A 22,603-nucleotide genomic window follows, 5' to 3' on the forward strand; every position below is an offset into this window, starting at 1 on the left:
TCTCACATACATGAGGTTCAAGTAAGCAAAAGAAACACTTCGTCCTCTGGTTTTGAATAAAAGTTGAATATTTTTCATTATATCTTCCTGTTTTAAGTGTTTTCCAAGCAAACATCATTACAAATCTGTTTTGTTGGTTTCCTCAGAGGAGAGAGGATTCTCCTTACCACGTCCTTCAAATTGAATGATCCTCAGTAAATCTAGATTAATGCACAAATAACTGCATTGATCTTTATAATTCACAGTGTAATAAATAAACAGCTGGGATAAAGACAGATGTCACGGTTTCCAACTTCCGAAAACACACATACGAGTCAAACAATGAAAGTCGTTTGCAGATAAACGCGTCACTCTTTCTCTGTTTTGTCTCCCTTCTCAGCCTGCGACATGAACGTGCACAAGCAGTGCGTGGTCAACGTGCCCAGCCTGTGCGGGACGGACCACACGGAACGCCGAGGCCGCCTCTTCCTCAAGATCGAGGTCAGCGGGGACCGGCTACACGTCACAGGTTGGTTTGCACCTGAGGAACGGTCTCAGAGTGACGCCAGCGTTCGGCTCCCCGGTGGAAATGTGAGACCGTTTAAAGAAATCTCCCACTTTATTCATATTTATAACTCTGGGGGCTTCTGTGAGAGGTTGAGACTGGCATTAATGAACTGTTCAGCAAAAATGTGCCATTTTCTCATGGTGTACTTACCTCGCCGCTGCCAGCAGACAGTACTAATTGTAGTCACTCATTCAGGGAAACTGAAAGGGGGCTTTGTAAAGATATTTCACTGTTAGGACTCTGCAGTATGACTGCAATTTCTGGTGTTGGTGAATGAAAACACGAGTCACACAAGAGTGAGCCATTCATGCGTTACATTCCCACGTTACATTCAACGCTGCAAGTCGCCAATACAGTGGTATGATGTGGAAAGAGAAAGATCCACTGCTTCAGTGTTGGCATTAAAAATTAAGTTAGCCTGGTAGTTGTGTGTGTGGGTGTGTGCACGTGCGTCCGTGCGTGCATGCGTGCGTGCATGCATATGTTTTCACCACTTCCAAATTATCCTGTCAGTCAAAAGCAGCACCTGGTGTGCAGAACACTCCACTGTTAAAACCCATTTGGCAGGGAGAGAAATGACTGCTGGGTCACTTCCACAACCTCTGTCTCTCACACACACACACACACACACACACACACATACGCACAAAAACACGTACTCAATAGCTCAGCAAGACGCCGGTGGTCAGGGAATATGATTGCTGAGGCCAATGAACAGTGTCTAACTCAGCGGGGATCAAACAAAAATAACCTCTCGCTTCAGCAGTGGCACATCTGATTGACTTGGAAATATATAGCTTTCATAAAAATGGGCCTGTTTGTTTGTTTACAGTCTTCCAGATGGAAAAGGCGAAGTAGAAAAAGCTGTATTCAATAGCGGTCCAGTATTGATTGAGGTTTTTTTTTTTTTTTTTGCCTGCGCTGCTTTTCACTTCATTATCTTCTAGGATTTCCAGCTTTTCTTTTCCTGTAAACACGTTGCAGCTCTTTTTGTGTGTTTTTCTGCTGAACATGCTTTGATCCGCTGCTCCACACCGACACATCCACGTCCTCCTTTATGCCTCCGTGTGTGTGTGTAGATCTGACTGCATCAACCGGGACGATGACAGCGGTCGACGTGTTGACATGGTTACCTCGCAATTTTCAGATTAGTGCTGAGCGTACACAAGCAGAACTGAACCGTCTCACACCGGCGGCGAGACAGAGGGGAAGAGGCAGATGTTGCCACGTTAAGTTGCTTTGTCTCTCTCTTCCCTGCCTCGTTCCGTCCTTGATTTGGTGAGAACACACGCCACGAGGAGTGTTGGTGCCTTTTCACACTGTGCTGCCTTCAAGGAACAAGCCACAGTATGCTCCGCGGCACCTGCTCCCGGCATATGTGGTGTCTGATGTCTGATATTGAAAGAAAAAAAAACAACAAAATAATCAACTCTGGACTTCTGTGTTTGTTTTCGTTGGACAGCTGCTCAGTCTGTCTTCATCAGAACAGCAACAACTGATTATATGACTGAGGAAAGAAATGATTATGTGTGCTATTATTGTGAGAATATGTTCAGAAGTTAATGAAAGCCATTGCAGAAAGTTTAAGGGTTAAATAGTTTAGCTGTTTTCACCACTTCAGCAGCCTCAAAGTGCTTCCCTGTGTTTGTCATGTTCAAGTATTCACACAGCAATGATGACGAGGCAGAGGCCGTGTGAGAAGCTCAAGGTCGCTTTGGGAGGACTCGGAGTTCAGTGGATTGCCCTGCAGAGGACCCTGCAGCACAGTGACAGGCAGGGGATTGAACCGCCAACCGTGGGACTCTGAAACGTCCTGCGCTCGAATCACAGGTGGCCTCTGGGCTTTTTTCTTCAACGGTAAACTGAAGCAGTGATTTTACAGAACAAAACCAAAACAATCAGCTGAAGGGTGTTAAAATGCTTTAAAGATATGAAGCAAGATGGGAACATTTTGGCCCGGAAAACCTTTATCATGATAAGAACAAAGAAAAGGAGATGGACATCTTTTTTTCTCTTTGTTGTCTCTAAATCTATAGAATTTTAAAAAGCGCTCCTCATTAAATTTGACGGTCTCAGATCCTGCGAAAATAAAGGAAACTGACGGCGTAAGGCAGAGAAGGCTCGGACTCTGACAGACGTCTCCGCTTTGAAAGGCGGAGACGAAGATCAGTCTTCAGAACGGCGCAGGAAGCAGTGAGGGCAGAGGAAGTGTGCGTTGCGTGGTGTTTTGTTTTGAGCTTTCCCTCCCTGCTCTCTAATGGCAGCGGTCTGAGCAGCGAAGCCTCAGCTTGTTCTCCGGCTCCCCTCTGGCTGCCACAGACAAGTGGCGAGCCTTTGTGGTTCACCGCACAGATGTGGACTTGATTAAATCTTTCCAGCCAAGAAAACAGACATATCTCCCTGGGCTCTCTCTCTCTCTCTCTCTCTCTCTCTCTCTCTCTCACTCTCACTGTAACCCCCTCCTCTGCTCTTCCCTCTATCCTTTCCTCTCCTTTCCCTCCTCTGATATTGACTCAATCTGTTATCCAGGGAGGCGTCGGCACACCTCACTCCTCCCGTCATGCACTTTCCCGTGACACCCGCCGAGCTGCTCCTCCCCGGGCCGTGTTTTCCTCCTTCGTCGTCATGTTCTTCATCAATAGCGGATCAGCATGGGTCCTTTTTCTCACACCTTCCTGTTCCGCAGCTGAAAAGACTGGCCCTTCTCCTCCTGGCACCGACGCCACCGATTCTCCTTCTGCTTCGGCTTCCTCCATCCTGGCTTGATTTTACGTTTGCCCCCCCGCCCCCCCCTCGCCCTTTTGACTCATCTTCTCCTTGTTCTCTCTGCCGATTACCTCCTTCTCCCTCCTCTTGCTCCGCTCACCGATCACTTCTAGTAAACGTGACATAAATAACCCGGGGCCGCGAGCAGACGTTTATTCTGGAGTTTTAAGTGAAGACAAACATGCAAGTGTCCCTTCATGACCTGCATGCACACACACACACACACACACACACACACACACACACCACGCACGTGGAGCATCTGAGGACTGCATTTTTTTTTACGCAGGGTGAGATTTCCTACTGCTGACATGCTCGCCTCAGGTTTAAAGCTTGGTCGAACAAGAATACATTTTTTTCCTGCGCTGACACAACTCAGAGCGCCATCAGGCCTGATTTACACACCAAGAGTTCATCGCTGCTGTCTTTAGTCCAAGACTCTTGTGACGAATACGAATTCATGTGTGTCTGTGTTTTCTTACATTAAGCGAGGCTGTCTGTGAATTTGTCAAAACTTGACTCAATTGCGTAAAAAACTAATAGAAATTGGTTAATTAATAACACATTATTGTGTGCAATTTTAGTCATTCGTGACAAAGAAACTCAGTGACTTATGATACATTATAAAACATAATGCATTGTGGAGTTTTAATTTTTTTCCGTCATTCATTCGGTTCATTGATATAGAAAAACATGGTCGGTTCTCCATGACAGCAGAGCAAACAAAAGCCGTGATATGTGCAGCTTAGAGCTCTGGGGAACAATCTGATCTGAGCTCAGTGTGCGTGAAAGAACCAAATCTGATTTCAGTGAGCAATAACAACAGTTCAAACTTTGACATGATTCACATCCACCGGGGAGCGCTCTGTACATGTGTTCAGCTTAAAGTCCCCGTTTGTTTTTAAACTGTTGCCACATGAAATAATGAAGGCACAAGCAAAAAAACAAAAAAAAAAAGAAATGATGTATGTTCATATGAGACTGGATGAAATATAAAGACAGTTTGCACATTGCTTCATATGAAGGTCATGTAAAAGACTCTTATTTCATTTCATACTGGTTTATCATTGGTTTATGTTCAGAATCAGTTCAGAAAAAAAATATTTAAGGGTTTAGCATTCAAAACTGAACAACATAGTATCAAACAAAGCGAATAATTTTAATCTTCTATAGAAATTATTCCTGCGCCCGTGCAGCACGTGGGGAGAACATGCAAACTCCACACAGAAAGGCCCAGGTCGGTCCTTTACAGGATGCTCTTTATAAATCCGAAAGTAAAGTTCTAAGATGCTTCAAAACACTTTGCAATTCACCCACTTCCTCATTATAAAAATATGTTTACCAGTTCAGTTTACAGAGCGTGGCTGGAGCCCCGAAGCACCGCGTCGCCGCCCCACTGCGGAGTTTTGCTTCTGAACGCTTGTCTTTGTTGAATGTCTTGTACTTTGTTAACATGACCTAAACTAGAAATAGAAACCGTAAGTTCCTCTCTGTGGCTGTTTTCAGACCCCCGACGCGGCGCAGCAGGGCTCCGTCCAGCTCCCATTTGGCTGTGCAGCTTTCCCCGCAGATTATCAGCCATTCATGGGTTGCACATGGCATTGTTATGCAACACATTTGAATTTCAAAGGATTTTTTTTTTTCTTTTTTCGGGGGGGTGGGGGGTTAGACTGTCGACCATTGCACCCCTGCATGCACCCACCCCAGGATCCAAATGATATGTCATTTCTTTTAGCGGAGGCATATTTGTATTACTCTCACACACACAGTTCAGACACACAATATATTGTTTGCATGAGAGGTTTTTTTTTTTTCTTTTTTCGATCATACACCAAATAAAAGCACACAATAACCATTTAAAAAGGCTCTGCCGTTTATTACCCTGAAGCCATAAAACATTCAAGGCAGTAAAAGTGTCCTGAAAGTACCACTGTGCTCTACCTCTCATATTTTTGTATACATTTTGTACATTTTCATTGTTGTGATCATTTTTCCTCTGTGCTCTGCGATGCTGCATGTTTGCACTTTGTTCACAGCAGGTTCACTTCATTGATGGCGTTGAGGACTAATTAGCTACACAGTGATATTTTCTTTCTTTTTTTTTTTTTTTTGCATTCATGTCCACGTTATGTTCATATTACTCCCACAAGTGATTAGACAAACCATGCGTACAAACACACTCTAATTTTATTAGCCTCATACCTCATAAGGAGCGAGGAGAGGGGAGGATACAGAAAGGCGAGCAGCTCTCGTCGTATCTAAGCAACAACAGACAGCAGAGATGGTCCTTGATCACTGCTGCTGATGATGTTTCATTGTGTTTGTACGTGTGTGCATGAGAGAGACGGAGAGAGAGACTGTACATGTGCTTTGTACATAACTTACAGACACTTTTACAAATAACATATGATCTGTTCTCGTCTGTTTTCTTCTAGGTGCAGCGTTTGCTTCATATTTTTCGTTATTGACTTGTTGAAGGTGGCGACAGCGGCGAGCAGAGGGGAGTTTCACGCTGTCATTTTGGGTCCTACAACAGTACAAGACTACGACAGTGAAAAATGTTTTTAGTGATTTTGTGGCTCAGTTTAGTTCAGGTCGAGATGAGGGTTAGACACTTGTGGAGGTGAAGGTGAACATAGCTGGGGAACTCATTACGTCAATGAGCAGGCCCCACAAAGACCGTGCTTCAAATGTGTGTGTGCGAATGCATGCTGTGTGAATTAGTGGGCGAGCGAGAGACTCGGAGACAGAGAGAGAGAGACAAAAAGACCAGGGTGGTAATGACTGTGGATGAGAGTTTGCACAGGACATGGGAAGTGAACTATGAGATTGAAACAACAGATTGATGAAAGGAAGAAAAGGTTCTTTCAAGCTGTGGGACTCTAAACGAGAGACCTACGCTGCCCTCTACTGCACAGAGCCGGAACTATTTAAAAAGCTCTTTTTTTTTTCTTTTTTTTTTTGCTTGGAATAATATTTCTTTATGTGCAGCTTCTAAACTTGAAGGATAGAAAGTTCTCAAAGTTTTAACCGTGTGGTCTGAAAGACCCTCGGCAGCTGGGTCCCAGAGCTGCTGCTCCCCATGGTCCCAGTCTCCCAGCCGGCTGACCCCTCGCTGCATGTTCAGACCCACATCTAAACGCCAGTCAGAAACTCAGAAAAATAACATAACATCAAGCACAAGGGAGTCGTTTCAACCGCAGTCCAATAAAAGCCTTAATTTGCTTTTGTTTCAGTGTTCAAGCTGCTAATCCTTTTAAGAGGCGCACCGTCAGGGCCAGAAAAACAACTAAATGTCAGCCGAGCCGCTCTTCCAGTGTTTCTGTTTATATTCAACGCCGGAGTATTTATGCCGCTGAGGAGAAAACACACCACCGCTGTTTTAATGAAGAATCTGAGGAAACCGTGTCGTGTGTGTGAGAGTTCACACTGACTTTCTGACTCTGTTGTGCTGCGCAGCTCCATTATCCTGCGCACGCTGATTACATTTAAATATGCAGAGTGGAGAGACTGGAGCTGATAAACTCGCCTATTGTCCAACTTTCTCATCGCCTCGGCAGAAAATAAACACGGGCAGATTCTGTGTCTCTGCGCCGTCTCTCCTCCTGTTTGTCATTTCGTGTGTTTTCAGCGCCATGTGTGGCTCTCCCACGATGGCTGACATTTGTTTGTGTTGTTCACATGATGCTGCTAAGTGGGGGAGTGGCCACTTACAGTAGCCGCTGTCGCCATGGTGAAAGTGGCCCGCTCACGCCACCTCATCCCCACTGACTGCCGTTGCTATGTATTAGCACTCCTATTTTTTTTATTATTATTATTATTATTATTCCTATTCATCAGTAATCACACGGCAAAACGCCACGTCTGACTCACATTAAGGAACCGAAGGGAGTGTGATTTCATCACTGCATTAACTTGTTTTATAACAGAACGTGTGAGACGGACTTCAATGCACGTAGTATTTCTCAGTTTTGTTTTGTTTTTGTTTTTTTCTGGATTTACATGTCCGTGTGTTTCCAAAACACCCACCAGTGATAGAATCCCGTGGTGTTGTTTCACACTTCCACTTAAGTGAATTTTGACAGTATGTTTGCTCCGCAGCACCTGTTCTCAGTGTCTGTGGTTATCCGTCTATCCGTCAGCTGTCCATCCACACGTTCGTCCAAATCATGCAGACAGCGGCTGATTCATGTTGTGTATTTTTTCCATCTCTTGCTTATCAAAAACAGCCCCGAACTAATGAACCACGGTCGTCGTTAGACCTGTGAAGGTTTGCTATCTGTGCTGCTGGACGCCAACTGCTGATTTTATAACTTTTATTTCACATCATTCTTCCTGTCTTATGGATTGAGACTTCAGATGAAATTCCCTTCTTTCATCTAATCATCAAAAACCTTCTCATTTTTTGCCGAAAGCTCAAACATTCAAGCTCATATTTTCTTTCTGTCGTATTTCTTCTAGTCGGTGAAGCCAGGAACTTGATTCCGATGGATCCTAATGGCTTGTCGGATCCGTACGTTAAACTCAAACTCATCCCAGACCCAAAGAATGAGACCAAACAGAAGACCAGGACCATCCGCTCTTCACTCAACCCCTGCTGGAACGAGTCCTTCACCTTGTGAGTAGACCAGTGAAAGCACGTCGTTCAGGGAATGCTTGAAACATATTAAACCCCCTCGAGCTTCAGATAATTGCAGTTGTGATCATATGTTTCCTCTTGTGTTGTTCAGTAAGCTGAAAGCATCAGATAAGGACCGCCGTCTGTCCATTGAAGTGTGGGACTGGGACAGAACCACGCGCAATGATTTCATGGGCTCCATGTCGTTTGGCGTGTCGGAGCTCCTCAAAGCCACCAACTGTGGATGGTGAGTCATCCGACTTCTTATTGTCTCAGATTCTGAGAAAGCAGAGAAGACACACACTTACTCATTGACATCGTACAGTCTATGGACACTGAGCTGAACAGCGTTTACATTCTTGCGCCGTTGTCTCCGTCGGTGTCGTTCAACGGATCGGTGATCACGAGTGCGGCAGTCAATAAAAACTGTGATATAGCTGGCCGTAAAAATAACAGAGGCGACATCATTTCTACTGTATCTCCGGTGCACTGAGTTGTTGGAGCCAGGACTTCCGTCCCGCTGACTCCACCCGGTTCTCTTATTCTATGCTTGGTATAAAGAATGCCAAAACGACTGACTTCAGATTATTACCATTTATTTAAGTATAGCCAAATGTAATGCTCGGCGCTGGACCTTACAGGGAAAGATACAAAGTATTTCGCCCCGAAAGGATCCTGATTGTTGATGAATCAGAGTTTTTATTCCATGTTCTTCTGGGCTGGGCCTGCCCCGACAGATAGGTTGGACTTTGTTCGCAATTGGACAATTTGGTATTGATGTCAGCTGCCAACCAAGAGCTGACATCCTTATCCGGTATGTTTTGGAACACTAGTGAGTGTGTGTTGGTTTCTCCGGAACGTGTGGGTATGTTTACACCTTAGCAGAGCATCTTATAACCTTGGTGTACTTCTCTCAGGAAAGGCCTAATATACAGTTAATACAATTATTCCATAGTAGTAGTGCCAATTAAAGTATATCCCTAACAGAGTTGTAATCGGACTCGCTCAGCAATCAATCGTTGAACAGACTTTGAACTTCAGCATCAGAAGAAAAAGATAATTATACAAGTAGAAACCAAAGAAACTCACTCCACATTATCAGAAGAAGCTCCAAACCAACAAGTCCGCTGTGACTTTATCAAAGATTGAACCCAAACAATACTCTGCTCTGAATATCGCTGCACCTCCATTTGCATTCATTCCTGTTGCATTCATGCTTGTCATAACCATAACTCCTGGTCTGTTTTAGATGTCTAAAAAACTCATGTGTGTGTACACATTTTGCACATTTGTAACATGAGCTGCAAACACACACACACACACACACACACACACACACACACACACACACACACACACAGGAGTTTATTAGAAATAACAACTGCCAGAGAAAGTCAAAACTGTATTGGAAGAAGAAGCGGAAACGCTCATTTAATACAAATTCTGTAGTGTTGAATGTAAAATAAATCCATTCTGTTCTGCTCATAAGAGCGTTATAAACCTACAAATGAATTGTCTGTGTATTATAATCATTCGAACCATTAACCTTATACTTCACAAGCTACATTTTTGACCAAATTTCTTAAAAAAAAAAACAACATTAAATTGCACATTAAAAACAGTGTGATTGCAGTTGAAGTTCATTCACACAGAACGTGCTGGTGGATTTATGAGTCTCTTCGTTCATTTTTGCCCAGCTGCTTTGTCTCATTTGGATAAACACACTCTCGCCGAGATGTCAGCGACCCTATTCCTGACGCGATGTTAGCATGCCTGTGCCCTCTCGGCCTAAAACAAACCTGATCGACGGCCGCCGTCGGCGCAGCAAGTGGAACCATTTCCACGTAAAAGTGTCCGGCACCTCCGTCTCAACACGAGCGATCAGAGGATGTGTACATTACCGAAGAAGTAGAGTCAAGTTGGCAGTTTACAAACGCACCAGCAGCTACTTCTAACTGAAGTGGTTCAGCTAAACAAAGTTCATGGGGCTGTGTGGGTGGAGGCAGTCGATTAGTAAACACATACGTTCACATCCTTCAATATCAGTCTGCTAAATGAATCCCTCGCTATTCTCCATCGCCTCTGCTCTTTCAGGTACAAGCTGCTGAACCAGGAGGAAGGGGAGTACTACAACGTTCCCATTCCCGAGGTGGACGACGTCAACCTGGAGCTCAGGCAGAAGTTTGAGGTGTGGATCAGGGATAATTTCCTCAGAGGATCGCTGGATTTTCATTTTCGTACATGCACACATGTCGATTGTACACACACACGCCACGCATACATACTCACTTTAACAAAATGTGTTCCTATACTCTGTCACCATGGTAACCTTGTCCTGTTCCCGTTAGTGCTTCTCTCCCGGTGCGCCGAGAAGAGAGAGAGAGAGAGAGAGAGAGAGTGAGAGATCATTTTCTCCTGGCATTCAAACCATTGCTCCTGTTTCTAAATGACAGCTGTACATACGATATGAGCTTACACTCAGTGAAAATAATGGAACAGAGACAGCACCAACAATAAAGACTGAAAAAAAATAGGAAAGGGTGCGAGTTCTTGAAAAGAGCTTCCAAAAAAACAAATCATCTTTGTGATCGTTGCACTTACCATGAAGGTTATGGACATAAAAGATGCTGCCAGAAGCAGCTTTGAACTGTTTAATGACGTCTTCTTTTCAACAAGTCTTATTAAAGTCTAAAAGTTCAAGATTTACTTTCAGCTTCGATCTATGATTATTATTGACTACTTTGCTGCACTGCAAAGTCAATGAAAGCTTTTACTACCAGGTTTGTGTTGATGAGTCACCATAGCTCAACGTACACCGGCCATTTCACTGTACAGTGTGGCTTTGCAGATACATGCGAGTCCTTTTAATTTAGTAAAATAAGAGAAAAGAGGGGCTTTATGACTTCCATGGATGTCCTGTCTTTAAAGATAAAAATAATTAAAAGCTGTTTCAGCTATTTCTGACTGAAATACTCCAGTTTAATCACACTCTGATTGCATGTTTTGCCACTCACTCCATGTTATGTTAATAGAAGAAAAAGTTGTCGGTCACCAATCACATTCCAAGAAAAAGACAGGAGGGAGTGCAGCTCTGAGTACACATTACTGTAAAAAAAAAAGTTGATTGCTTCAAAAACGGCTGGGCGTCTTATTTACATGATTTGTTTCCAAAGAAATAATCATGCAAAAACAGTGACATGACCTTCCTCGTGAAGTCTGGAGTGGTTTTGGTTGCAGCTCACGCTCGCCCCCCAGTGGCTGATGCGTGAACTGCAGTTCTTTATTAGTTAGGTTTCTGCTTTCGTAACTCTTATTTCCACATCTCTAAATAAAGCTCAGAACCTCTTTGTGCCCATAAAAACAAACAGACTGGAGGAAGCAGCTGCACTGAACAGTGCAATGCAAACATCTGTAAAGCTGCAGGGAAGGAAAAAAAAGGATTCGTTGGAGGAGAGAGGAGGCGGTTTTTTTATTAAAGTCTACCTCTGCGTGTGCATACAGGTGTTTTTTAATACTCAGTGTAAATGTCATCGGCGGCACAGCAGTCCTCTGGACACTGGCTCCTGTACTTTTTAATTTTCCGCCTCTCTCTGTACTATACCAACGCTGACCTTGACTTTCCTCCGAGGCTGGCGTCTTCATATTGCGGCCCGGTTGCCGTGGAAACTAGGGCGAGATACAACAGATGTGACAAAAAAACAGGATTGATTTTTTTTTTTTTTTTTTTTTTTTTTTTTTTTTCCAGTTGTGCTTTTAATCGTTTACACCTCAGAGATGCAGAATTAGAGCTGAGATAAATAACGGACGTGTCATGTGCTTGTCTTGCATGTGCATTTTGTGGCTTCTTCCCCCTCCGGCGTACACACATGCACACACCAGCTGACCTTTGACAGCAATATTAAGTGAGTTTCTTCTTTCTTCTAGGCCTGCCAGTTAAATATCCACTATCTGAAGGTAGTTCTTCTGCCTGCTCCATCTCTATTCCTGTCGCAGCTTGCATCACGCTGACTCTAATGAATTAGGATTGTTTGTGGATCTCTGTCGGGATTTCACAACTCAATCTAATTTACTAACAAAGGCTTTTGGCAGCAAATAGTTGGACCGGCTCACTTTGCTTGCTGTTATACATATTTCTGTAACTCCTACTCACATTTCTTATTGTGCCCCATGTAAACAGGGTAAAATAAAGGGACCTCTGATGTATAATTTCAATTTCCAATCTCTTTCTGCAGAGTTTGTTTCTGTCAGTAATGCAAAGCTTTAATCTGAACCTATTTTTTAGAAAAAAAAAAAATGCAAACAATTTCAATCACGTATTACTCTGATTACATATGCACTCCCTGACCAGACAGCGTTGTTGTTAGTAAATTTGTGTTGCACTCTCGCCTTTGGTAGCGTCACCATCCTCACGCCACACACTGAGCTGCCATTGGCCGAGAGTGCCTCACAGCCGCTGCTCTCTGACTGCCCGCCCTCTACTAGTCCAGCCTGGACTATAGAAGGCTGGACACCGAGCATGGACAGACTCTCACTCATAGTAATTGGATGAATGACTGCACAGGTTTGTGTTTTGGTGTGTATACCAGGTCTCGCCACACAGTGACAGTGTTGTATTTATTTTGAGAATTATGTGTGGTTGCTTCTATGTGTTTTAACAAAAAAATATATGTCCGAGGTGAACAGATGATGTCTTGATGATGTGAAACCAATAATTATTTCAATGTACTTGATGTTGTTGTTCTGTCTGTTTTATATGAATTTTATTTGAAATGTGTTTATAGAACGACCAGCAGGTGTCTCTCCATGATAAACAGAGTACAGAAGAAGTAGTGAAAGCTGCAGAATGAAGATTAAAAAGAAATGATAATAATCAGTGTGGTCAGCTCAGAGGTCAGGGCAGAGAGGCAGCAGCTCTGCAGCTCTTCAACTGTTTCCTCTTATCACCAAAGTAGAAAACCTATGTTGTTGTAATTGTGTCATTAATTTTCTAATAGCAATCAGTGACTATTTTCACTGCAATATTGCGCATTCACAATACATCCACCCATAATGGAAATTCTCCAGAGTTAAACATGAAGCTGCATTTGCTTCAGGTCTTTTGTCCAAAGCTTGAACGAGTTTCTGTGTTCAAGACTCCAAATTGTGGAAAATGCATTAAGATCATCAAGAGTTAAGATTCATGTTCCTTCTCTGTCTTTTGAAAAAATGTTGGCCAGATATTACCCCTTTTCACTGCAGTTTCCAGTGACTGTGGCCCGCCAGGGAGCGTCTGGTCCTCTGGGTCCAAACCAAACCCCCTCACCCTCAGACTAGTTAGCGCTGGTGTCAGTGGGCAGTTAACTGGCGTCATCAGGTGCCTCTATAGAGCCACTTAACCCGGGCTGCATGAATATGTGGTGATTATTACGTGGAGTACACTGTCAGTGGAGAAAAGGTTGCCCCGGCAACAGGTCTGGCCGCCCCACCAGTCGTCTGTTTCCTCCCTCCCCCGTCTGACGGAGACGGACGTCCGCTGGAGCCATGACGGGCGCCGGCGGGGTCCTAATTGCCCTTTTTGTTCAAACGTGTTTGGAAGGCCGGTCATTATAGCGACGGGGAACCTCGCAGCGCCAGCGACCCCCGCCGACCGCACAACTGACAGTTTCCCAAAATGCAGCAGGAGAGGGAGCCGTTTGAACATGAGGACGTGTGAACGGAACTAAGAGGCCGACACGTCTATTTTCATGCCCTCTGACATCTAGCAAACGAATGTCAATCCTTTAATTTCTCTAACAAATCACTGTTTTCATGTAGTTTTTTTCAGAATAGTTATAATCTGTTTAAAATAAACAACTTTATACCACTTAATCTCAACAATTACTCAATATGCGCAAGATATCTTTAAAATTTTACCTAAAATAAGAGCTTTTCTACATTTTATGTTTTATTTGCTATTAGTTTCACCTATATTTAGATATACGTGTGAATGTTTTCTAAGTACATGGATGTACATTTCTACTGTCTCACTGAACATTTCTCCAGATATCCTGCTTGCAGAAGTGGTTCATTTACATCTTTTTTTGCAGATTTCTTCAATTAAAGATGCCAGTAAGTTAAGCGGATGCCTTAATCTTTCTCTAATTACCATGACAGCTGCTTTCAACTACTCACCTCAATATTAAATAACTGGCATAAACACTTCCTGTGTCTCTGAGGCAACCATCAAATCTTTAACAAGAAGAAGCAGTAAGAAGAGGCTCTGACTGCTTAATGACTGGTTAAGTGCTCCTTGTCTTCTATTCAGATTCTATAAGAGGCATCAAACTGCACACAGAAAGAGCAGAAATGTACAATCATTTCCCCGTTTTACTTGTGTTTGCCGTGAATGACACTATGACGCGGTGCAGCCGCAACGGTAGACGCATCGGATCAGAAATGAAAAGAACTGTTCACCGATACTTCCTGTGTCTTCCTGTTGTGCACCGCAGAAAGCCAAACTAGGCCACGGTAAGAAAGTGATCACACCTTCGGACCACCGGCGGTTCAGCCTGCCCTCAGGTATGGACCGGGTTCGACTCAGTGACTTCAACTTCCTGGCCCTGCTGGGGAAGGGCAGCTTCGGCAAGGTGAGAGTGAAAGGTCGCTCTAATAAGACTCAATAAGACAATAAGAAGAGAGACGAAAGCTCCTGCTCTCTCTCCTGTTATCAACATGTAAAGGAATGAAGAATGTCAAAAAAGTTAGACATTGCTAAACATTTATTTGTTCAAATTTACAGCAACTTTTCAAAATGTTCAGTCAATAACTTCAAAGAAAGAAAGAAACAAAAGCTAATGGCTGATCTACTTGAACAAAAACAGGCTCAAGTAGGATTTTACACACATATACACAACCCTTCAGAACATATTACTGCAGAGGTGATACCATCATGATGAGCGGCATTTCGACTTTTGTTGGCAAACTCTATTGTGAGATATTTTCTGTGCTGTGCTTCAAATGCATCTTCATTGTTTCCCTCTTGTCTGGTTATGACAGGTTATGTTGGCGGAGATGAAATCGACAGAGGAGCTCTACGCCATAAAGATCCTGAAGAAAGACGTTGTGATCCAGGACGACGACGTTGAATGTACAATGGTGGAGAAGAGAGTCTTGGCCCAGAGAGACAAACCGCCCTTCCTCACACAGCTGCACTCCTGCTTCCAGACCGTGGTGAGTGAAAACTTCCCGCTCTGCTCACGTCACACTGTTTAATACACACCTCCAGCACCGCTGGCCAAAACACTCGGCGTCAGAAAAAAAAAAAAAAGTAATTCCTCCGATTTTGAATTGTTCCCCATATCATTCTTTCATCCGCTGTGCGTCCTTCTGCGTCTGTCAGCCATTACATTCATATTCGCCTTTCCCGCTCACATTCATTTGCACGCTTTTTGCTGGAGCCCCTGTAGAGAAAATTGAAACTAAGTTTAGACCACCCTCGAATACGAAGTTTCCAGTGTGACGTTGGCTGTGTGCGTAGACATTCTGACTCAAGTAGTCTTTAATAAAAAATAAAAAAAAACCTACCTCTACTGATCAAACCCTCCTGACTTATAATAAACTTATATAACCTGACCAGGCTGCTGTATTCAAAGAGTAGATAATGTCTTACATCCTATATCCATTATGCTGTGCAGCTGCGGGCTCTTAGGCAACGTTGTTTGGATACGATGTCTGTGTTATATTTACCCTCTTTCATTCAGTTTAATGCGCCTCATTTTCGTCTTGCACATAATGCGCGTCCATTTGAAGCACCTCCTGCTACAATAACCTCCTGTTTTGTCCTCCAGGATCGGCTGTACTTTGTGATGGAGTACATTAATGGAGGAGACCTTATGTATCACATCCAGCGTATGGGGAAGTTCAAGGAGCCGCAAGCAGTGTAAGGACTCGCCGTGATTCATCCACCAGGACTCAGGATGCTGAAAAGAGAAGGAAGAGCTCTTTTCAGCTGAGTGGCTCCACGGCTGAATCTTAAATAACATGACATGTGGCCAGATTCTTGCACCTTTAGAAAATTGAGGATGAAGTTAAAACCAAAGTTTTTATTTTAAAATATCTACCCAGAATAATTGCAGATTATTGACTGACTGAACAAATATGTTATAATATTGAATAATATGTTTCATGAAATTACTTTCACTTGCATTTCAGTCAATGATACCTCGCCTGACTTGTCAGTATACATGTTCTCTGTTAATTTTGCAGGTTTTATGCAGCCGAGATCGCCGTGGGTTTATTTTTCTTACATCGAAAGGGAATCATCTACAGGTGGGTAACAAATAAAGCCAAACTGCTGGACTGCAGGACAGTCACTGTTCATTACACTGTATCACAGGCGTTTTAATGAGAATCCAATTTCAAACACACGCTGATTAATTAAAATATTGTCAGTAAATTAGAAGGATCAATGAAGAGATAACGGACAGAATGATGAATTAAGAAAGCGGAGAAGAAATGATCAATGAGAGAAAGGGATTAAAATTAGATGTGTAGTTTTAACCTTTGAGGTCTGGCTGTGTTTTGAACTGTGAATGGGAGGGAAGGCTCCTTCCCTCAAAGAGACTAAAACAATGTTCAATCAATATATCATTTTGGAGAAGACGTCTGAATAACAGGGTTGGAAACCAGGACCGATGTAGTTATGAAATCCATTCAGATGTCCCCCAAGAGCATAAATACAACTGAAAGAAGTGCTCCGTACAGACGAAGGTCACCTTGCTCCTCTCCACAGCACTCAGGCCGAAGGCTCACATCCATTCTTCATGTCCACGCAGCCTTTTGTTTGGCCTCCTGACTCTTGCCTGTGACAGACATAACGGCCAGAAGTGGCGACTTGAGGAGAATAGAATGAGAAATCGAGACCCGAAACACAAGCGCAAGACGCCAGCTGAATCGCAAAGAGGCAAGAGAGAGAAAAGCAGAGGAAAGAGGCTGATAGGAAAATAACTTGAGGTCAGAGGTGACTGTTACTCAGAGCGTGTTGTGGGCGAACTGTTTGGACATGTAGCAGCAGTGGAAAAAGCAACACAAACGCTTTTTTTTGTGTGTGTGTGTTTTTCATCCAAAAACACCAATTTTGTTCTCTTGTCAGAGATCTGAAGCTCGACAACGTCATGCTGGACTCCGAAGGACACATCAAAATCGCCGACTTCGGCATGTGTAAAGAGAACATGTATGAAGGGATGAACACGCGCACGTTCTGCGGCACCCCAGACTACATCGCGCCAGAGGTGAGCGGCTTCGCTCCAGCCGTCAGGAGAGCGTGACTGCCGGCACTTTATTGATTTATTCATTCATTTGGGCTCTTTGTCAGTGACTGAAAATAAATACATGTTTGTTTAGTTTCAAGAGACGCCTGTGAACAGATTCTGTCCAATTACAGCTTAGCAACCAAAATAATGCATCACAAGCATCACTCGTAAAGCCATGTGTACAAGGTCTTCGTGCACAAAGAGTTTTGAGGGTTGAGCTTTTTCTTCCTTTCTCCAAAACGTGGGTTACGCTCCGGCTGCTCTTTCTTTTCTAAATCACACAATGCTGCTTTGTAACAGCATTCTAAAGGTGTATTATCTGCTGTCAGATGGCTTCATCTTCACTGACATAGTTTCCATATTCACGTGCGCAGTCACAGTCCTAATGATTTGGAGATTTTGAAAAGTAGAGACTGAGAGAGAACATGCAAACCCCAGAGCCTGTCACCTGTCACAAACTAGCACAATATCATTATTTAGGCTTGATTTACTAAGATCTTCCACAACATGCTTAAGTTTGTGTGTGTGTGTGTGTGTGTGTGTTTTGTGGTGAACTCAATCAAAATAACCGAAACAGCAGTATTTAAATGAAGGGTTTCCATGATCCCGTTAGATCCTGAACAATCAGCTGGGAACTGTTGCTTCTGTGTTCATTGCTTGCATTCATCATGGAGTGTTTGACTCCACAAGCATAAAAATTAGGATTTGGATGTGTTAATGCAGAAAACACTGAAGCGTATCAGAGGATGACAGCAAGCTAATCTGAAATTTGAAAAGAAAAGAAAAACACAACATAGTCAATGGTCTGTCTAAAGGTCAAAATTTGAGGTAAAGAAAATATTTCACAAGTGTGGCTACATCGACGCTGGATGGCTTCCAGTTGAATAAAAAGGCATTGAAGAATGCAGGCGCTCACACTGAAGCTGCATGTTTGATTTAATGAGAATAAAATAGGTTCCTGCGAGAGTCTCTGGTGAACTCTGTTACAAATTGAAAAATGCGTCTCGCTCGCTGCTAACATGCTGCCGACATTTATACACTCACTTACCATTTCCTGGCACACGCGAGCGTTCCAGCCACACACGGCCATTTGCTGATCATTATGATAATCAGACTGTTGTGAAGACTCATTGCAGCCCGACACCTCGCGTCGTGTCTCCCGTTCGTCCGCTCTGACTCAGAGGGAGCGAGTGAGGGAAGCCCTGACTCCTGCTTTCACACAGGAAATACTGTGTTTAGACTCCTCTTTTTCTGAACTTCTCATAGTACCATCACTCAAACACCAGAGACGATGCAGGAGACGATGCAGGAGACGTTTTTTTCCTGTTTAAAAAATGACTTTTTATTGGCTTTTTGAGTAATGCATTGGGGTTTTTTTTCTTTTTAGTCGTGATTTACACTCCCGGCCCCCTGAATAGAATCAACCGGTGATGTTTTGACTTTGAAAACATTTTTTGTTTTCATCCAGAGAAATCACCTGTGGCTAGATTTGAAAGCAGAAAGCTGTTCAGTCAAAAATTGACTTTCCAAACTGTATAAATCGCTGCATTTCTGTCTGTTAAAGGCGAAGCGCAGCTGCGATCGTTGCTTTGTGCGCCTGCATGATTATTATTGTCTGTGTATGTGTGTGTGTGTGTGTGTGTGTGTGTGTGTGTGTGTGTGTGTGTGTGTAGACTCTGCGGGGGAGGGAGGTGTAGGATGGCAAATCGGATGGTAGGAGAAAGCGCCTTTGTGACGGCAGCCTAAAATAGCCGACTGTATTTAATGGCGGCTGATTTGGCTGCAGCTGAGATGAGATCGGAGCTGCAGTTCTGCGTTTCTCTGCTGTCTTCGCCGCTCACTCTCCGGTTGCATGTCGTCCTGTACAATCCATAAAGAAAAGTATAGAATCACCACAGCAGCAGGAGATACAGCCCTCCGTCATTCACGGTTTTCTTCCATGTGTGTATTTCTTATTTTTTCATGTTTGTTTTTGACGTTTTTTGCTGGTTTGTCTCTGACAGATTATAGCGTATCAACCTTATGGTAAATCAGTGGACTGGTGGGCTTACGGCGTCCTCCTGTACGAGATGCTGGCAGGACAGGTAACACGTCTGTCCACGGTCATTATATCCTGTTGAAACTGTTTGATCAGTCAGTTGTAATTGTTTGGCAAAAACTGACTGTTTAACTGTGCGAGTTCACACAATACTGATAATGTTTTGAACAGTTTGCACTGATATTGGCAGCATTTCTCATGTTATTTGATTCTCCGTTAGGCATTTTTAATCTATCCAATAGATAGATAGAATAATGTCATTTAGATTTTACAGCTATCAAGTTTGTTAATTGTCGAAGTACATGTCCTTTCAAATCATGCATTGTTGCAATTTTGATTCAATATTAACTCTTTGACATGTTATTTCTCAGTTGAACCGACTGTAAGTGTTACTGATATCGAGAGATACTTGTATTAATCAAGGATTTCAATTTCAAAGCAACAGTTTGGCTCAATATATAGTTCATGTGTAGTTAAACCAAACAAGCTAAAGTTCAATCTCACTGGTTAATCAGTGTAACTTTCTGTCAGTGGAAAACACGGGATCTCTACTGAAATAGAAATCTAGCTACGCATCACTCCCGACTCCATGATATCTCACCTTTACCTGCTGCTGACGTCGCCTCGCCGCCTTTCATCTAACAGCCTGTAAATAGTCACCGTCGCATCTTCTGTCTGAACTCTGACGTTTGTCCCCCTCAGCCGCCGTTCGACGGCGAGGACGAGGACGAGCTCTTCCAGTCCATCATGGAGCACAACGTGTCCTACCCCAAGTCCATGTCCAAAGAAGCCGTGTCCATCTGCAAGGGCGTAAGTCGTCTCTGAAAAGTCTGACATGATTTAAGATCAACCTGGAAGAACTACTGACCTTATTAAAGCTGTTTTAGTGGTTTTCAGCGGCAGCTCCAGCATACTGCTACACCGATTTTAACCTCCTTAAATCCACCGCCATTTGTAACCTTTGAAGGCAGGTGGTCCCGCCGCACGAGGCTCCAGAGCGCAGAGGTTAATTTTTTGTCGTTACAGCGAGTGTGAAAAGCTTTGACATCCGAGAGCGAGGTGTCAGACTGAGAAACTCTCTCATCGCAGTGTCTGCTGTGGTTGTCATTACACTATTAATGCTGCAGACGTCTCTGTAACACGAACAGGATTCTAGCAGCTTTTTTGCTCTGGGAGGGTTGTTTGACTCATTCCTGGTTTTTCATGAACTTTTAAAAAAAAGTTCTTGATGTCTGGGAGTTGTGTAATCAGCCAGGCAACAGAAAAGTCGATGGTTTGACCTTAAAAACCCGGTGAGTTCCTGTTCGGGGATCACAGGTTTTTGTTTTCACGGGGAGATGTGTCCCTGCAAGTACAGAGTATAATGGAAACTTCTTGTTAGCTCAAAGTTTGAGGACACACGGTTTCTATAAATCGGTTTTTGGTTTTTGTTTTTTGTAGTGTTTTAAAATTGTGTTTGATCTCATAGAGAAAAAGATGATAAAACCAGATGTTTTCAGCAGTAGTGTAAACAGAGTAACATTAGTCCTAAACCCAGAGTTCCCTGGATTTCCCCCCTTCGTTCTCCTCTCTCCTTTTCATCTCAGCAGGAAATCAAGAGTCACAACAAAAACGCTACAGCTGAGTTAGATTTCCCAGCCTTCCAGTCACTTTTATTTAGCAATCATCTATTGTTGTTGTTTTTTCCACACCTGAGCGCCTTTTTGTGACACGGCCACAGTGAAAGAGCATCATGGTTGTCACGAATGTGATTATTCACTTCAACAAGGAAATGAGTTTTCACAGTCAATTTACAAAGCAGAGAAGACTGTATGAGGATTTGGACTGAGGCTGATCAAGTCTTTTAATAACACGCTGCGCCTTCATTTATTAGGATGTGACATCCTGTAGCTGCGTGCCATCACAGAAAATATCATTCATCATCTCCGAGGCGGCAACAGAAGAGATTATCCCGACCCCGCTTATTGTTTGCTTCACATTTCATTTGCAAATAAAAAGTCTCAACGTAAAAATTAAAGGCGGCGGCTCAATCCCAAACGAAGCGCAGAAAAGGCTGTGCGACTATTTTTAAAGCTGGTCGGGTGTCAGTCTGGCTCTGCTGACAAGATAATGTAATAACCCCGGCGAGAGGCAGAGATGGGAAAAAAAAAAATTGAAGCTTGACACAGATCTCTCCCCTTCGGCTTCACTATTTTTACTTTTTCTCTCCCTCAAGCAGCAAACCCCTTCATCGTCTGTCTTCCCTCTCTGTGTTTGTCACCAGCTGATGACCAAGCACCCGTCCAAGCGTCTTGGCTGCGGCCCAGAGGGTGAGAGGGACATCAGAGAGCAGGCCTTCTTCAGACGTATCGACTGGGAGCGTCTGGCCAACAGAGAGATCCAGCCTCCGTTTAAACCCAAAGTGGTCAGTTTGTATTTCAAACATCGAGGTGCCGAACAGATATTGCTTTTCTGAAAGAAGTATCGTAAATCATACAATTAGTTTAGGAAATAAATGTATTTGAATTGCGTGGATGAATGAGATTTTGTGACGGAACAAACGCAGGATTTCCGCCACAAACTCAGGCACAAAATCCAAGATGGTACTAATAAGTGTAAAGACACAGGAGCACACATACATACATACACACACACAGGTAGGCAACAGCAAAACACAATTTAACTGGAAGACAAGACCAACAACCGGAACACAGAAACACAGCCCCTATAAACACAGAGCACCAGGTGACTACAATCACACAGTCAGGCACAGGTGAACGACATCAGGAGGGAACAGCGATCAGTATGAGGGGACGGAGCCAAAAGCCTGAAACAAGAGACTGAATCCGAAGAACGCAGGACAAAACATGAACCATGACAGGAAGTTGGCTGGCAGAAGGTTAATATGAACAAAAAAAAAAACACAAGAAAACAAATGAACAACAGCAATTAAATAAATGATAAAATGGTGAAGAAGGAGACAGAAACAGACGGTGTGTGTCAGCTGGGAAACAGATCCATATTTTTTGCTGCATAAAAACAGAAATAATTGTAATGGATTTCAGTCATTACAGCAACATTCAACTATGCAGCGTTCGAGATCTTAAAGAATTGCATTCAGTCAATGTTAGTGGAAAAAATAATAAAATCAATTCCATGCACAGATCCTGAAATAAGTCTATTTCTCTTTCTTGGAGAAGTTAATATTCTTGTATGGATTTTGAACAAGCGGTCGTGTCTGTAAAATCTCCTCGAGGCGTAATGTCATGGTTACCCTGGGGTTGTTATGGCATCTCCTTCCAAATTCCTCACTTGATAATTGCTGTAAAGTATATAACTCTGTGGTAAAGCCAGCCGTGGTTCTCCTGTAAGACCAAATATTACAA

At 43.3% G+C, this 22,603-nt stretch overlaps 1 protein-coding gene across 2 annotated transcripts in view; it reads left to right on the plus strand.

Annotated features, from left to right (window-relative positions):
• prkcab (protein kinase C, alpha, b) overlaps positions 1-22,603 on the plus strand; it is an 85,923-nt gene that overhangs the window by 61,732 nt on the left and 1,588 nt on the right. The window contains exons 5-17 of one of the 2 annotated variants that reach the window (XM_030088640.1): positions 380-508; positions 7,775-7,931; positions 8,044-8,178; positions 10,026-10,119; positions 11,856-11,885; positions 14,399-14,536; positions 14,946-15,119; positions 15,737-15,828; positions 16,155-16,217; positions 17,041-17,179; positions 19,204-19,284; positions 19,941-20,048; positions 21,502-21,642. In XM_030088640.1, coding sequence (XP_029944500.1) covers positions 380-508; positions 7,775-7,931; positions 8,044-8,178; positions 10,026-10,119; positions 11,856-11,885; positions 14,399-14,536; positions 14,946-15,119; positions 15,737-15,828; positions 16,155-16,217; positions 17,041-17,179; positions 19,204-19,284; positions 19,941-20,048; positions 21,502-21,642 — 1,481 coding nt within the window. The remainder of the gene's footprint in view (positions 1-379; positions 509-7,774; positions 7,932-8,043; positions 8,179-10,025; positions 10,120-11,855; positions 11,886-14,398; positions 14,537-14,945; positions 15,120-15,736; positions 15,829-16,154; positions 16,218-17,040; positions 17,180-19,203; positions 19,285-19,940; positions 20,049-21,501; positions 21,643-22,603) is intronic. The other variant, XM_030088641.1, reaches the window with a different exon arrangement.

The sequence above is a fragment of the Salarias fasciatus genome, chromosome 4, assembly GCF_902148845.1.
Source record: "Salarias fasciatus chromosome 4, fSalaFa1.1, whole genome shotgun sequence".
In the NCBI taxonomy this organism is placed as follows: Eukaryota; Metazoa; Chordata; class Actinopteri; order Blenniiformes; family Blenniidae; genus Salarias; species Salarias fasciatus.